The following is a 17,160-nucleotide window of genomic DNA, read 5'->3' on the forward strand; positions in this document are numbered from 1 at the left end:
CCTCTGTCAACCTTGCAGGCTGGGCCACCGTTGGGAAATTTGAAATTTCCCATCAGCAGGACAATGGAGAGCTGTCCCTACGCAGTCTGCTGGGATTTTCTTTTTTAAAAACAGCCCCCCTGCCTCCATTCCCACCACCCAGGGGCTGGCAAAATTCAGTCCAGTATGTCCACCCTAAATATGAAAATCAATCTACTTAACCTTTGCCTTGTTCAGCATAAATATTACCAGAAATCATGCAAATTATGAACCAAGAAAGCTCTCCAGGATGATGATATAGACTTTCCTTTTCCAACGTTCCACCTCTGTGGCCAATTTAATAGTAAGAGGTTCTTCAGTTTTAAGTACATAGCTTTCCCCTTCAATGGTTTGCTCAAAAGACTGAGGTTAAATGTGCACTTTCACTGCTTGGGTACTAACTTAATAAAAATCAAGAGGATTGAACCTACAACATTCTTCATGTATAAAATCAAGCAGCACCGAGAATGTACTTTTCTCCTCTGAGTTACTGTGGAACTCATTTTTTGAGAAAGTGACCAAGGAGGTGGATGGGGGCAAGGCAGTGGACGTGGTATATATGGATTTTAGTAAGGCGTTTGATAAGGTTCACCATGGTAGGCTTCTGCAGAAAATGCAGATGTATGGGATTGGGGGTGATCTAGGAAATTGGATCAGGAATTGGCTAGCGGATAGGAAACAGAGGGTGGTGGTTGATAGTAAATATTCATCATGGAGTGCGGTTACAAGTGGTGTACCTCAGGGATCTGTTTTGGGGCCACTGCTGTTTGTAATATTTATTAATGATCTGGATGAGGGTATAGTTGGGTGGATTAGCAAATTTGCTGATGACACCAAAGTCGGTGGTGTGGTAGACAGTGAGGAAGGGTGTCGTAGTTTGCAGGAAGACTTAGACAGGTTGCAAAGTTGGGCCGAGAGGTGGCGGATGGAGTTTAATGCGGAGAAGTGTGAGGTAATTCACTTTGGTAGGAATAACAGATGTGTTGAGTATAGGGCTAACGGGAGGACTTTGAGTAGTGTGGAGGAGCAGAGGGATCTAGGTGTATGTGTGCATAGATCCCTGAAGGTTGGGAATCAAGTAGATAGGGTTGTTAAGAAGGCATATGGTGTCTTGGCGTTTATTGGTAGGGGGATTGAATTTAGGAGTCGTGGCGTTATGTTGCAACTGTACACAACTCTGGTGCGGCCGCACTTGGAGTACTGTGTGCAGTTCTGGTCCCCACATTACAGGAAGGATGTGGAGGCTTTGGAGAGGGTGCAGAGGAGGTTTACCAGGATGTTGCCTGGTATGGAGGGGAGATCCTATGAGGAGAGGCTGAGGGATTTGGGATTGTTTTCGCTGGAAAGGCGGCGGCTAAGAGGGGATCTTATTGAAACATATAAGATGATTAGAGGTTTAGATAGGGTGGATAGTGATAGCCTTTTTCCTCTGATGGAGAAATCCAGCACGAGGGGGCATGGCTTTAAATTGAGGGGGGGTAGTTATAGAACCGATGTCAGGGGTAGGTTCTTTACCCAGAGGGTGGTGAGGGATTGGAATGCCCTGCCAGCATCAGTAGTAAATGCGCCTAGTTTGGGGGCGTTTAAGAGATCCGTAGATAGGTTCATGGACGAAAAGAAATTGGTTTAGGTTGGAGGGTCACAGTTTTTTTTTAACTGGTCGGTGCAACATCGTGGGCCGAAGGGCCTGTTCTGCGCTGTAATGTTCTATGTTCTATGTTCTATGTTCATTCTGAATTTATATTCGTTAAAAAAAAAAAATTCCTTGAAATTCAGCCATTCATATAAAAACACAATTACACGGGAACACTGAGAGTAACAATGCTAATCATAGTGTCAAAATAGGATTACACTTAAACATTTGATTTATTAGTGAAAAAAAACTATTATTGAAAACAACGCACTTTCCTACAGAGAAAGCCAATAAGACTTATTCCTATGATTAGATGAAACTGATTGGAGAAAACATGGGGGAGCGTGGCAGAGCATAGAGAATCCTGATGGAACAAGTTTCACACTTTTGGGGAGACACTTGATACTTTTGTTTTGAACAAAGAAAATCACAGCCCAGGAACAAGCCCTTCGGCCCTCCAAGCCTGCACCGACCATGCTGCCCGACTTTTACTTACTCCAGATTGCATTCAGTAATCTTGTGCACAGGAGAAGCATTCAATCTTTCTCAGTTTCTGTTCTGGCTTACATGATTTACAAACTCCCTCTTCTCTCTCCCCCACCCACCAAATTATGCTGTCCTAATTCTCATTGATAACTCACAATTGTATGTGACTCCACGCATGATGGTTTTGAGTGGTGTTCAGCAAGCTTCAGTACTTGGGACTGTTGTTAATCTTAATCCACACTAATGAGTTTGATAACAAGATCAAAATCACCGCAGTAACCAGCCGAAGTAGTTAACAATCAGACAAGATTTAAATTGGTGATTTAAATTTGGACAGCCAAATGACATTTTAATAGGGATAAATAAAAAGTATTGCATATGTATATGATAAGCAAGTCTGACAGAGTATCAAAAAGGAATGAGGCAATGATGATAGACTTAACTGGTTCAATATCTGTAAGAAAAAGCAATCGAAACAAGTAGATAGAATCCGGAAATACTTCCAGGACAGTAAGGCTCCAGAGATTATGCTGGTATTTTATAATGCACTTGTCATTGCAATTATTATACTGACCATGTGCAGTTCTGATAATGCCACTTGTTGGAGGGGAAAAGGAGAGACCAACCCAGCAGATTACTTGTACAAAGGCAAATTAGTTATGAGCAAAGACCAAAGTTTGAGCTCTAAAATTTTAGTCCAGTTAAGCTTCTGTTAAGTGCTGTAAAAATTTTGCTATGTTAAAGGTATTTTATTATAATCTAGAATTAAGATCATGAAGCTTCATTGAGGAATATAAAATATTAAAAGGTACATATTAATGAGGTAAATTCAGAACATTACTTCATGTTAAGCAGGAAAAAGTAGGCCAAGAGAAATTTAAATTAGTTAAAAAGTACACTTAAAACATACATTAGAAGAAACATACTTATTGAAGTGCTAAATATAATGAGCCAGAAAAGTAATGGAGCCAAAGGTATTAGTAATGTTAACTTTAGTTGCATATTACAACGGGAGTAGAAAGTGGTTAAGCTACCATGGGCCAAAAGGCCTTTTCCCACCCACGTATTCTATGCTCCCAATGGCACCCACATAGGAGCAGTTTGTGACAGGAGTGACAAAACAGCAGTTAGGAATAAAAGCATTGGTTCATTTTTTCCCTTTTCTAGCTTAGGAAAATGAAGGCCAACACACCTGCCCACTGGAATAGAGTACTAACGATGTAGGTTAGAGATAGGGCTCAGACCTTCGACTTGAACTGCACTGAACAGTAATTTATTCACCAAACATCAATTCCACATGTCTTCAAAGAACAAACAAATCCTATCCAGAAGATACTTAATTCTTAAAACAAATTATGGAATTTTCCATAAAGGAGGTATTCAAGAGTGATCATAGAATCTTCACATTGCAGAAGATACCATTCGGCCCATCGAGTCTGCACCGACTCTCTGTCAGAGTATCTTACCCAGGCCTCTCTCCCGCACTATCCCCTTAACCCCATACAGAAGCTAATCCTTCTAACCTACACATCTTGGGACACTAAGGGGCAACTTAGCATGCCCAATTGACTTAACCTGCACACTTTTGGACTATGGGAAGAAACCAGAGCACCCGGAGGAAACTCACAGACATGGGGAGAACATGCTAACTCCACACAGACAGTCACCCAAGGCTGGAATTGAACCCAGGTCCCTGGAGCTGTGAAGTAGCAGTGCTAACCACTGTGCCACCGTGCTGTGATGAAAAACAAATTTAGCAATGGATTCATGTGATCACATTAATCTGCCTGTGATTTAATGAAACATGCTTATTGCCTGGAAATGGTTCGCACAACCTCTTACCTTTCACAATGTACACTGTGAAACCTAAGCAGGTAACACCACAGTAAGCTGTGTAGTTGGGACCAAAAAGTGACATAGACTAAATAGGTAGGCAAAATGTGGCTGATGGATTTCCATGTGAAAAAAAAATTGAGGTCATTTACTTTCAATCCAAGAATGACGGATCAGAAAGCTTTCTTAATGGGAAGAGATTAGGGTCTGTGGGGGGGCAAAGAAATGTAGGTGTCTGTGAATACTAATACTACAAATTGGTGCAGGGAAGCAAAATAATAATCAGGGCCAAACTTCAAAGTTCCAAATAGTTTACAAGAACCTTTCTTTAAAATATATTATTCAACATTCATATAAAAATTTTTCCCTTGACCCAGACATTTTTTGTTGTAGCTCCGTGCTCAGAAGTAGATCAGAAATATACAGGAATGCAATTTTTCAGCTGCAGAATTCTTTGCATTCTCATTTTCTGAACTATTTTAATTTAAAACCTTTCTGAATCCATTTTTAAATTTTAAAGCAAAGACGAATCAAAGATTATACACTGCTCTCACCTCTGGATAATTTATATAATAATGGAATAGCTTTTACAACACTGCTGAATATATATTTGTATGTGAATAAATCCCATTTTAAAACAATCAATTCATTGAATAAATACAGTTTTCACCACACTTATACATTGTGGAAACATGAATTAGGATCAGGAACAGCACTAATGAGAGAGATGTTTGCATAGTAAATTTGCAGAATGTAACAAGGGACCCACTTTGACAGATAATAGAGATAGATTAAGAAAAAGTTCTAAAATGATGCATAAAATTTACCTAAAATTGTTTAAAGTCAATCTTAACAATGAAAAGCTAATTTCTTTATTGCATTATTTTCCAACTGAAATTTTGTTGATTATATTCACCCATTTATTTTCTACTGGTCAGCATTAATCTTAATTACCTTGGGTAGACAGTCGATGCTTTTTCTGATGGAAATTAAATATGGACTGTGTTGTAGCTAATCCTAATTGATCATTCTCATGATCTGAGGAAATTATCAAGGCACCAGTTCAAAGGTTTTAGTTGGCAGCTTAGCATATTGCAATCCAGTTGGCCAAAGCAATGTCTACGGGGTTCTCTGGCCTAACAAAAGAGACTGAGAAAGCTTTTAAAAATGGCTAAATGGAAAGACTTTGAAATAAACCTAAAAAACAAATAATTCTATTAATGAAATTAGATGTCTCCAAATTTACATTTAAATACTGATCAATGAAGTGGTTTGATTGTTTGAAACAGCACTGTTTTGTGGTATACATGTAGACTGCTGTTTTTACCATACTAAAAAATTCAGTGCGTTATCTCAAACCAGTATAATTTTTATTCTAGTTCATAGCACACAGATATAATACATTCCGTTTCTTCACCTCAGCTTGCTAGTTAGTTGCCATATGGGACAGTAACTCCACATTAAAGTTGAATGAGACTTCTTCCAGCACCACACATTTACTACGTGCCAAAGGCTCACCTGTCTTGAATGATAGGCTTAGAAATGACTAGAGTGAAAAAAAATCTGCCGACCTTGCAGTTTCCAGGAGCAATGATAAGCAGCAGAACTTGGTAATTATAAAGGCTTTGTAGATATTGTAAAAACACATGATTTTAAAGCAGCATCATGAACTGGCCACGGTTCTAATAAGAATCTCTATAATGTTACTCTATAGTGCAATGTGGTATTGAGTTACAGTGCAGTGAGGTCCCAAAGCCGATGCAGTATTGCCAATTTCAGCAGAGCAACCACAAATATTGCCTGGCCAGGGAGGAATAAAATGACAAATGTCTATATTTCTGATCATGGTTGGAGATATAAACGAGTAGAAGTTCAGTCAAAGCCAACAACAGCATTACAACTACCGCCACTAAGGTTCCCTCTCAATGTTCAAGTCATATCCTTGTACATTATTCCTAATTGAACGGAACTGTTTGTCCACCACTTTTTTCGCAGCAGTTGTTGGTATCAAATTGAAGCTAAAACTGTCTGTCATGCTTGGGTTGATGCAATTTGCTGTCTATGATGACATTTGCCATGACCAGTGCCTCGTTTACAACTTGGCCTATCCTCATGATTATACCTTTCCTAAAGGTATCACATCACGCCCAGAACCTTCACTATGTAGTAAGTACACTGAGTAATTTAACTAAGTAATATATACCCTTATATATATTTCCCATCTCTCTTCTCCAACCTTCTCTTTACTCCAGGAGACATCTTTGTTTAAACCACACCATGAGACTTAATCTCACTGGACCCAAAAGGACAAAGAGGAACACCACAGGACCCCAGCAACACAGCTATTCTAGTACCCAAGGGGGAGGGTGGGGAATAATTTTGGTAACCCAATTGATTTTTTTTACTGGTACGTGGAGAGGTAAGTTTTAGGGATAGGAGTGGATATTAAAGTTTCCAGATCAAATTAAGAACATTTCTTGTGAATGATAGTTTCACCTCATTTATATTCAACCAATTCAAAATGACAAGTTATTACAGTGTCACAGACAGAATGTATCTCATCTTTTATTGTCCATAATCAGTTCGTTTTATATGGAAAGATTTATGTTTTGTTACCCTTTGAGTGCGTATTCCAATTAACACACATGCGCACACAACTCCCCCCCCCCCCCCCCCCGTAGTTCTTGAATGGATGCGAGATTTAAAATTGAAATGTGGCCGTTGTAAAGTAATGGGCTCATTGCAGATTGCGAGGTTTCTTGTAGTCGAATATCTAGGAGTTTGGTTCTTATAAGAACTTTGAAACTGGAACAGTTAAGTACTTTGGCTGTTAGATCACTTGCAGCTAGTTTTAGAGTCTGGTTCTCTGGTTGGTTGACGATTGATGGTTCTGATGAACTGCTGGATCAAGCTTCAATTACATGACTGCTGGGTTAACATTTCTGAGGCTCACCCAGTTTAATTTGGATGGGAGAGGCCCACGCGAAACAAATTGAAGTTGATAGTAGTCACTGCGTCTTTATCTTACCTTTCATTCAGTATGAAAAATTTAAACAAGCAGTCTGGAAACTTGAAGTCTTTAGGTGGAACCAGAGCCATCCTCAAACGAAGATGTGTGAATTCCACAAATGGCTGTGAGGTACTCTCACTTACATTCATATTGAATCAAGTATTCATCGAAGACTTAACAGTTAGTAGTCGAAATGCCAAATATCACGTGATTTGCATCAAGCCTAACAGCTTGTTTGTGAACAATTTTTAGAAGTATTGACTGAAAGAATATAACGTGCCTGTACTGAGCTTGACAATAGGCGATTGCTGTTGTTTATGTACTATAGTGCTCTTTTCCCTGTGATCTGTCAATTCTCTCAGGTGTGGGCATGTGACTAGAATACTGGAAAATTCATGCTCCGAGTAGTTTGATACTTTGTGAGCTCAGCCAAGCAGTCCCTACAAGTTTTGATTAAACTGTTTTCACAGATGGCAGCAGGACCTGATGATGCTTAATGTGGTACAGCCAGAACTGGTGGCAAAGAACCATTTGAACCAGTTGTCTGCCAAGCCTTTCAGGCTCATGACCATTGAATTTAAAGGAGCAGAGATGAGGGCTGTATCAGGGGAACAGCTGGGATTACATAACCAGGGTCACAACTTGTAAACCCAGAGGAGCGAGCACTACCATCTAAACTAAGCTGCCACATGTAGCCGTGTTCACCATCCCGAAGATAAAATGTCCCATTTGCCAGGAAGGAAGATCAAGAAATAATTTGAATTGCATAAAGAGAGCCTTTACCTCCAAACAGGAACATCATTTTTGATTGTGTGTACATGCCTACAAAGTAATATTTTAACACTGCATTTAATATCAATGGTACTGACTCTCAGAATAGCATTTATATCCACAAAACAAAAATCATAATCACAAAAGATTAAATTTCAATGCTCTTATTGCACAAAGCTATATGGGATTAAAGCTAAAACATTAATCTTTAAAGTCTAATTTCCAACTCTCTTATAGTCCCCCTTTTCCCAACCATCCTAAAATTGTATACATTAGCCTTCTCATGTATCCCTCAATCAAGACCTCACCCCGCCCCTCCTCCTCCTGGAACAACATCTTATCAATTTTTCCACTGGTTACAATTTTCATACAAAGACTCGCAGCAACTCAAGTATTGGAGCAAAAATGACACAAGTCACAGCTAATGTAGATACCTTGGTTAAAGTTTTAAATTTAAGCTTAGTCTGTTTTGGAAATTGTGCATTCAGTACACAATACTGCTTAGCTTCACCTGTCACTAATTTAAAAAATAAGCAATCATTCCATGATCTCTCGTTATATTCATGTGCTTGAAGTAACTGGGTTGCTTCCAAACTTCTGTCATCATGGCCAAATTTCTATCTATATTTTCTCCGCAAAATTGATCATCTCTAATTGTGCTGAAGTAAAATTCTACTCGGGAGCATTTACCAAAATTATTTCCACTAAGACAAAATATACACTTCAACCTAGTACTAATGAGATTCAGTTCCAAAAGACTACAGTACATTTTTTTCATTGAAAGACTGATGGCAATGATTATAACAGTACACAAGATATTAAGTCAGTCCACCAAGAACAAATGCATTGCAGAAATTTACAACACAAAGGATAACTCACCTTAGGACTTTTAGGATTCCTTGCAGTTTGAATTAAAAGTTCTTCACCCATTCTTTCTCTATAATTGAGAACATTATTAGCCATGGTTATAAAAGATCCGAACTCCAAGCTAAACCTCAACAAAAGATAAAGCTACAAGGAGTTGAATTATTCATCACTGCTGTGTCAGTGTGCATTTCCCAGACCTTGTCACTCAATGAATTTGTTCATTGAGGGTAGAGCAATGAAATAGTAATGTGACTGAATAGCTAAAAGTAGTGCAGTTCTACAAATGGTGGTCTTCGAGTAAAAGAAATGCAGGTCAGTGAGCATCCTCATTTAATTAAAATCAAAATGATAAAGAATGAATTTCTGAATTCAAGTTCTGGTATTATAATGCATTGACAACTGCAAACACTAAAGCTCCTGAAGGTGCCAGGGAGTCAAAAGAACTTTGGCTTTTAAAGCTTTTATATGTTGCACATTTTCTAAAACCTTTTTGAGGATATTGAAGAAAATGTGAAACTTTCTCGGGTGCATTTTGCCTGAAATATTTAGAGAATTCCTTGCTCTTACAACAAGTATTCGCTATATTCCACACAAGAGTAGCTCAATTCATAACCAAGAGAAAGCCCAAGGGCATTTTCATAATTGAAGGATTTATGGCTTCACCAGTTATTCATTTTCCTTTCCCTTATAATGCCAGGCTCCTGGGACAATTAGTGACGAGAGAGAGAGAGGCCAGCTGCCCCAAGTGCTGTTCTTTCCCACTGTCCCCAAAACTATTAAAGGAAGATCTCACAGGGATAGTTATTACTGTTGGAAGCTACAACTTGCACCCTGAAAATCCACATGATCTCTTGATCTGCACATTTACCTGACCTACAGTGTGGTTAGATAACTCTGGCCCAGTCAACGATGGTTATTTTTAAGTGAACTTAGGCAACAACAATTTCTGCAAGTAAGTATTACAGGATGAGATAGTCCTGAGTATTGTTTTTCCTGTGCTAATGTGCTTAGAGGGAGGCCATGTGGTCCTGGGGCAGTGTAGTGGCAGCAAATCTCAAAAGGGCTCGTGTCAATTTTACAAGAGTGTACTAAGCAACAACTTACAATGAGGAGATGCTGACGGCTACAATTTAAAAAATATGCTCCTGAGGAATAAAACACTTGTTTTCAGTCAATGTTGGAAAGATAAACCAGATTTAAGAAGCTTAATTATTTCAGCAGACCAGGCCGCTGTATTAGTGCCGTTTATTCAATTGATATAATTTTAGCATGGGACATCATCCTCATAACTCCTTCATTGCAAGAAGACTGATGCTAGCAGAAAATCAGCCTCCTTTTAAATCACTTTTCTCTTATTATACTGGCATATACACTGATGTGGCTGCCACCCTAAATGTCTATCTCTGCTTAGTCACAGCTACCTGCTGAGTTTTAAGGCTCTATACTAGAGATAAACTGAAATCCAAAAACTTACTTCAGTATCTTTTCCCATGGCTCACTCTCATAAAAGGCATGATTCCAGCCCATTTTCATTGTTCCAACTATCACATTCTGTTTGAATACATCAGTTCCTAACTTCCGGTACATTTCCTCACAATCATCCAGTGAAATTTGGAAAAACCCCAGCATGAATGCCAGTATGGCACCTGAAAATAAAAATTGCAAATCAATAAATTAAGTCCGTTTACACAATTATAATTAGGTGGCACTGCATTTACAGACTTTGACCTATCCATCCAGTTAAATTAGGAGTGGCTTTTGACTGTGCAATGCAAGGCTGAGAACCAATGGTGGCAGCAACTTGAGGGAATCAAGATGAGCACACAAGTTGTACATTAGCACTTGACAGTTTATTAGCAACTACCACAATATGTTGGCCCCAAGATGCTAAATGAACTCACTGACAACTTGGAACTTATTACGACGGTGAACAAGCAGTCTTGTTAAAAAATCAGTGATGGCATTTACCTAGTAATTACAGATCAGTTAACGTAACCTCTATACCTGAAAAGTTCCTGAAGAAAATGCTTACGATTGCATAGCACTCGAGGGCATTCAAAACACAGCAAGGTCCCACAAACAACAATGTGAAAATAACTGGAAAATATGCTTGAACGATGTTGGTTAAGAGATAATGATTGACCAAAACACCCGAGAGAACTCCCCTACCCTTAATGAAATAGTGTGATAGTTCACTATCAGCTGAAAGGTCAAAGGGAATGTTAGTTTAACGTCTCTTCTGAAAGATGGCACATCTGATAGTGCAGCACTCCTGCAGTGCTGCACAGAACAGTAAGCCAAAATAATATACTTTGGTTTCAAGACTGGAACTTGAACCCAGACTCAAAGAATGCTGCCACTAAGCCACAACCAGCATTCCACAGGATGCTATTAAAGAACACAGATGTCCTGGGGACCAGTCAGCAGGCTATTAGAAGAAACAGATAATTAATAAGCTACTGAACTAGATTAATTCAATAGATGGAGTTTACTTGGATTTCCAAAAAAAGGTGTTTGACAAAGTTCCTCATGAAAGCCTATAAAAGAACACTAAAATTATTTGACAAATTGTCATCGAGAATTGAGAACTGGCTGGCAACAGAAAATATTAATAAGTAGAAAATGTTCTATGATGGGAAATGCTAACCAGTGCAGTTCCACGGGGATGTGTTGCCAGATCCTGCTATTTCCCAAATTTGTGAATGATAACACTATTAATTTTTTTAATGATGCTGAGCTCTCTGGGTGGATAACTAGGATGAAGCAGACCTCAAGATAACCAATTAAATGGAGAACATGAGATATGTGAACATATTGGGTATTGCATGTGGGAACAAATTGCAGTGGACATGTATAAAATTGACAAGTCCTATTTTCTGGAGACACTACAATGTCATGTGAATCCACCCTAGGTAGAGGGGATGAAGGTTTGCCTGTCTGTCACATGGAAGGGTTCAATGTGAAACTGGTTTTCATTAGTATCAGCAGAATTGCTAAAGCATCCAGTCGGTAACGAACTGCGATGTTAAAGAAAGCCTTCATTTGTAGAGACAGAATAATACATTGGATTAACAATACCCAGAAATTATTTAGCCTGTGAGGGGGCAGGTATTAAATGAGGCAAACCTGAAACCAGAATTGGCCTCAAACTCATCTGTAAAATATCACCACAGATTCTGATAAATAGTCAACTGAAACAGATGAGTTTGAGACCTAAACTGGAGCATGGCAAACAGATTAGCAGGAGTGACCAGAATGTCTGGAATCTAAAGGAGTTAGCTAATTAAGAAAAATCTTCCCCAACAAAATTTAGATTTATTGGAACATGACTGAGGATAAACATGATTTGGGTTTTCAGAGTAATGTAGAGGTTGAAATAAGCCTGATATTTAACATGCAGTTTGAGTACAGGATGAACAGATGCAAATACGAAATTCACAATCCTGGAGAATAAACTTTGTTTCCTATACGAGCTCATCCCTCCTTCACTTCTCATTCGTGATAATGGAGATGAGAAAAAGACTCGCGGACACGATAGCTAACATTGAATTGATTGGTATGGTAAAAATGAAGCTGGATCGATAAATGATGGGGGTGACGACAGATGGGGGAGAATGTGGGGTACGAAAAAGATACTGACAGCATTGCTGGATTCTTCCTTTAAAAAAAAAGAGGGGAATAAGCTCAATTTTCCTAAAGAAAGAAATCAACTGTTGATCTGGAAGGCATATCCATAGAAGAATAATCACACGCAGGTTTGGATTGAGCAGACTTGGTAAGCCAAGACACCTTTTATTGTTACTCAGTTTCATACGCTATTAATCACTGAAGAAAACAGATCAGTAAGTTATTTACAATGCTTTCATTTTTTTAAAACGGGAAAAAAAGGTGTTATATGCCATAATTAATTTTAGGTAGAATTCTTGTAGATAGCAGAGGAGATATTCAACTCCTTAATACGTTAACTTCCCCATTCTAAAGACCCTGCTTGGCTTGAAAGCCTGGATAGTTTATTGGGCATCTAAGCATTTGCTAATTATAAAGTAAGATTCTTCCCTTTGAAGGATGCAGCCAGGAATCATCATACCTATCTTTCCTTATGTTTTGTTTACTTGTATAGGACATAGATTCAGTGCTTTGATTCGAATAATAATACCAATCCTTTTGGAATAATGTAACAACCAGTGCCCTCTGGTGTTTAAGAAAAGCACTCGACATAAATTTGGTAGAACACACGGAATTCCTCTAATATATAGAACCTTTATGTAGTAAAATGTCTCAAGACACTTCACAGTAGTAAGGTTTGGCATCATGTCACATAAGGAGATATTAGGGCAGATGACCAAAAGCTTGGTCAAAAGAGGCAGGTTTTAAGGAATACCCTAAAGGAGAAAAGACAAGGGGAGGGAATTCCAAAGCTTTGAGCCTTGGAAGCTGAAAGCATGGCTGCCAATGACAGTGCAATTAAGATCAGAGATATTCAGGAGGAAGGAAAGCAGAGAACCTGGAGGGTTGTAGGCCTGAAGACGGTTACAGAATGGGGAGCAGCAAAGAAATGGAGGAATTTGAAAAGGAGAATGAGAATTTTGAAATTAAGGTGTTGCTTAACCAGGTAATCAGCTAATGTAGTTCAGGGAGCACAAAGATGACGTGTGAACAGGACTTGGTGCGAGTTTGGATACTTGCACACTAGATACAGAAATGGGAAGGAAATGTAGTTTATGAGATTACAGGGGGGGAAAAAAGGTATGTGATGCTTCAAATAATTTTTTTGGCGTATTGTTGCTGCTAATAAGTAGTACAACAACTCGTTTTAAAACCACACAGCATCATGTTGATCAAACCTTTCAATCAATTTTTTTTTTGGGACATTAACTTCAATTTGATGCATTAAGGAATATTTTCTTCATGGATTTTGTTTTATTATTGTCACATGTATTAGTGTACAGTGAAAAGTATTGTTTCTTGCGTGCTACACAGACAGAATGAGGGGCAGGGTGACATCAGCTTGTTATTCCATAAATATTGGTCAAGGACTAATCCCCTGCACACGAACCCTAGTTCTGAATTACATTTATAGCTTCCTAAAGAACTTGAAGGGAAAGTTAAAGTCTGACTAGAAGTTTAAATGTGGCACAAATAGAAATCCATAGAATCCCTACAGTGCAGAAGGCGGCCATTCAGCCCATCTAGTCTACACAGACCCTTCAAAAGAGCATTCTACCCAGGCCCTATCCCCATAACCCTGTGCATTGATCACAGCCAATTTATCTAAACTGCACATCTTTGAACACTAAGGGGCAATTTAGCATGGCCAATTCACCTACCCTGCACACCTTTAGACTGAGAGGGGAAACCACAGCACCTGGAGAAAACCCATGCAGACACGGGAAGAATGTGCAAACTCCACACAGACAGTCATCCAAGGCTGGAATCGAACTCAGGTCCCTGGCATGGTGATGCAGCAGTGCTAACCACTTTGCCACCGTGCCACATGTTGTTGGTTTGGTAAGATCAATCCCTCATCCATGCGCAATGACTGTACTGTGGTGCCACCAATAAATGGCAACCTACAGATTCCTACAGAGTTGAGCTGTGGTCCCAAAATTAGAATTAGTTATACACAAAGTAAGGTAGTAAGGGATGCAACATGACTGAAGAATCTAGCTGAGCCTGATACCAGTGAGGGAAGTTTGTCCTTTTAGTTTTGGAAGCTAGCAGTATTATATCTTCTAGATGGCAGAGGTGTTTCAATGGGAAAATATGCTTCACCACCAAAATCCATCCAGCAATTTTATCACAGCATAATCACCAGACTGTCCGGTCACAGATCCAAACTGTCAAAGTAAATTTAGGACTGATGCTAGTTAAGCTCTTGTTCCATAAAGAATGATCAGTGTAATGGACATTTGGATGCAGTCAAAGTAAATTCCTTAGAATCAAAATCATACGAGGAACAACACAATGCTCTCAAGGAAATAAATAGAACTGATCATAGGTTACAAGTGGCTGAATGGCATGCTTAGTTATATTGAGACTTAGATTCTTGCCTCAACATGTAACCTACCTGTGCTCACCCCACAGATGTAGTCAAAGAGTTGATAGACTTGCTTTCCAGTTAGTTCTTCAAGTTTACGAAGTGTCTGAAGAGCAACCAGTCCCCTGTAACAAAATATTTCTTTCAACACTTGCTCAATCTATTTTCATGCCCTAGTTCATGCCTTTATGGTGAATGTAAAAAAGAATCAACAATTTCTAAATTAAATGGCACAGCAAATATTGTTGCTACAAACACAATGTTTCATTCTATTTGTTGCAAATAAACATTACTTTTTAATGCTCCCATCTCAAATGAAATACAATTTTTTAAAAATCCAATTCAATCAAATCAAGTCCAATTCAGAGTCCCAACAAGTTGAGACATTCCCGATCCAAGCTGACAAGACAGGGCTCTCACCTCCTGTCTTGGGCTTGATTTACATGATCCAAGCTGATTGGAGTAGGCAGAGCTCCTCCTCCAAGGCTTGATCTCATTTGCATCTTAGCCAAAAGGCCAAGATGCCACTTTTAAAAATTGCTTCAAATGAAGCTAAAATGTAACCTAATGACTTCAACCAAGCACAGCATGTCAATACTACACTTGATCTTAAATGATATACAAATTAGAGGGACCTGCAGATTATTTAGCATTGGTGAAAGTCACATTTGGTATGAAGCACCGAATACATAATAACTCACCACAAATCAATGCAGCTAACTGGGAAACTGTTTTGCATGTGTTCAAGTTCTGTCAAATTAGTTACTTTTCGTATGGGGCACTTGCACAGACATCAATACTAACATTGCTGAAACAATGGAGGGCTTCATGATGAGATAAAACACTCAAGGTGAACATAGTGGGAGATGCAATAATGACCTAAGTGACCACATAGAACTAAGATAAAAGCAAATTATTGCAGATACTGAAATCTGAAACAAAAATAGAAAATGCCAGCAGCTCTGACAGCATCTGTGAGGGGAATAGAGCTTCTCGGCCTTTTGGCTAAGATCAAGTGTAGTATCAACATGCTGTGCTTGGTTGAAGTCATTAGGTTACATTTTAGCTTCATTTGAAGCAATTCTTAAAAGCGGCATCTTGGCCTTTTGGCTAAGATGCAAATGAGATCAAGCCTTGGAGGAGGAGCTCTGCCTACTCCAATCAGCTTGGATCATGTAGATCAAGCCCAAGACAGGAGGTGAGAGCCCTGGCTTGTCAGCTTGGATCCGGAATGTCTCAACTTGTTGAGACTCTGAATTGGACTTGATTTGATTGAATTGGAATAAAAATACAAAACAAAAAATCTGTGTAGAGAATAGAGCCAACATTTTGAGTCAGATTTCTGATAAAGGGTGATCCTGACTCAAAAAGTTGGCTCTATTCTCACTCCACAGATGCTGTCAGACCTATTGACCACATAGAACTACTTGATCCCAAATGAGTCTAATATCCCAGCAGTGAGCCAGACTTCAGAAATTTACCCATCAGCTCTCTGGGTTCAGTGCATTTGACAAAGTTCTGCAAGAACAACTCCCAGGAATGCAAATCTTGCTGGCAAAATTGAGACAAGGGTTGACTGCGTAAGGGAAGTCAACACAGGGAAGAGGATTCAGCCTATTATGCTGAATATATGGATAATCACATGATAGTCACTATCATTTCCACACACTAACTGATCCCCAATTCTGCAGAACACCAATTTGCTTTAGCTGAAAAAATGTTTCAAACATCTCTATACCCTCAATCCAGCTCTCAACAGATGACATACTTTGTGGAAAGATCAGAAAAAAACATTTAAGATGGAAAAGGGAACCCATAAGGTTATAAATAAAGACAACATCAATGTTACACATTTTATTTAAATTGTAAAGGGCTCATGGCTTTGTTTTCTAAATGGAAACAATGCCTGCTATTAGTCAAGTGCATTTGGTCATTTCATCCAAATGATCTGCAGGATATGCATATGAAGTATAAATTTAAAATAGCTTCTGTCATTCTGCCAAGAAGACATGAAAGAAAATATATGTCTACATCATCCTGGCTACCTCATGAATGTTTTAAAAATATAATGAACAAGAATTTTTACACTTAGTGAAGCCATGACTAGTAATGACTTACACAAAAGGAAATTTTAGCCTTCAGAAAACCACAGCAGCCTTGTTACCTCTAAAGACCCACTAACGACTCCCACAAGCCCGCCCCGTGATTGCAAAAGAAATGCCCAAAGCCCTGTTTGCATTTCTGAGGTGAAGCCCTGGCCAATGCAGATGATCCGTCTGCAAGCTTTGGACCCAGAAACCTTTGGTAAACTTATTCATGGATGAAACATCAACTCTCTCAAGAATCCAGACCAGGAATTTACATCCTTTGTCAAAGGGGAAGAAATGGAAGTTATGTCACACGATTCCCCCCAACTGCTAGAACCTGTAATATTGCTTTGTGGAGCAAAATAAAGCAATATATTGCGTTCCATCAACAGAACAGCAGAACAAGAGCTCTGTCCAA

The 17,160-nt window shown here is 38.9% G+C and overlaps 1 protein-coding gene and 1 non-coding gene across 4 annotated transcripts in view; one reads left to right on the forward strand and one right to left on the reverse strand.

Annotated features, from left to right (window-relative positions):
- The window catches only part of pnpla8 (patatin-like phospholipase domain containing 8), a 74,001-nt gene that overhangs the window by 20,737 nt on the left and 36,104 nt on the right, over positions 1-17,160 (reverse strand). For all 3 annotated transcript variants that reach the window (XM_078220223.1, XM_078220222.1, XM_078220224.1), the window contains exons 5-7: positions 14,686-14,780; positions 10,093-10,264; positions 8,631-8,688 (exon numbers count right to left, since the gene is read on the reverse strand). In XM_078220223.1, the coding sequence (XP_078076349.1) occupies positions 8,631-8,688; positions 10,093-10,264; positions 14,686-14,780 (325 nt within the window). The remainder of the gene's footprint in view (positions 1-8,630; positions 8,689-10,092; positions 10,265-14,685; positions 14,781-17,160) is intronic.
- Positions 15,641-15,839, forward strand: LOC144499393 (U2 spliceosomal RNA). The gene has a single exon (XR_013498853.1). It is a non-coding gene; the product is annotated as a U2 spliceosomal RNA (small nuclear RNA).

This window comes from Mustelus asterias, chromosome 9 (assembly GCF_964213995.1).
Source record: "Mustelus asterias chromosome 9, sMusAst1.hap1.1, whole genome shotgun sequence".
NCBI classification, from domain to species: domain Eukaryota; kingdom Metazoa; phylum Chordata; class Chondrichthyes; order Carcharhiniformes; family Triakidae; genus Mustelus; species Mustelus asterias.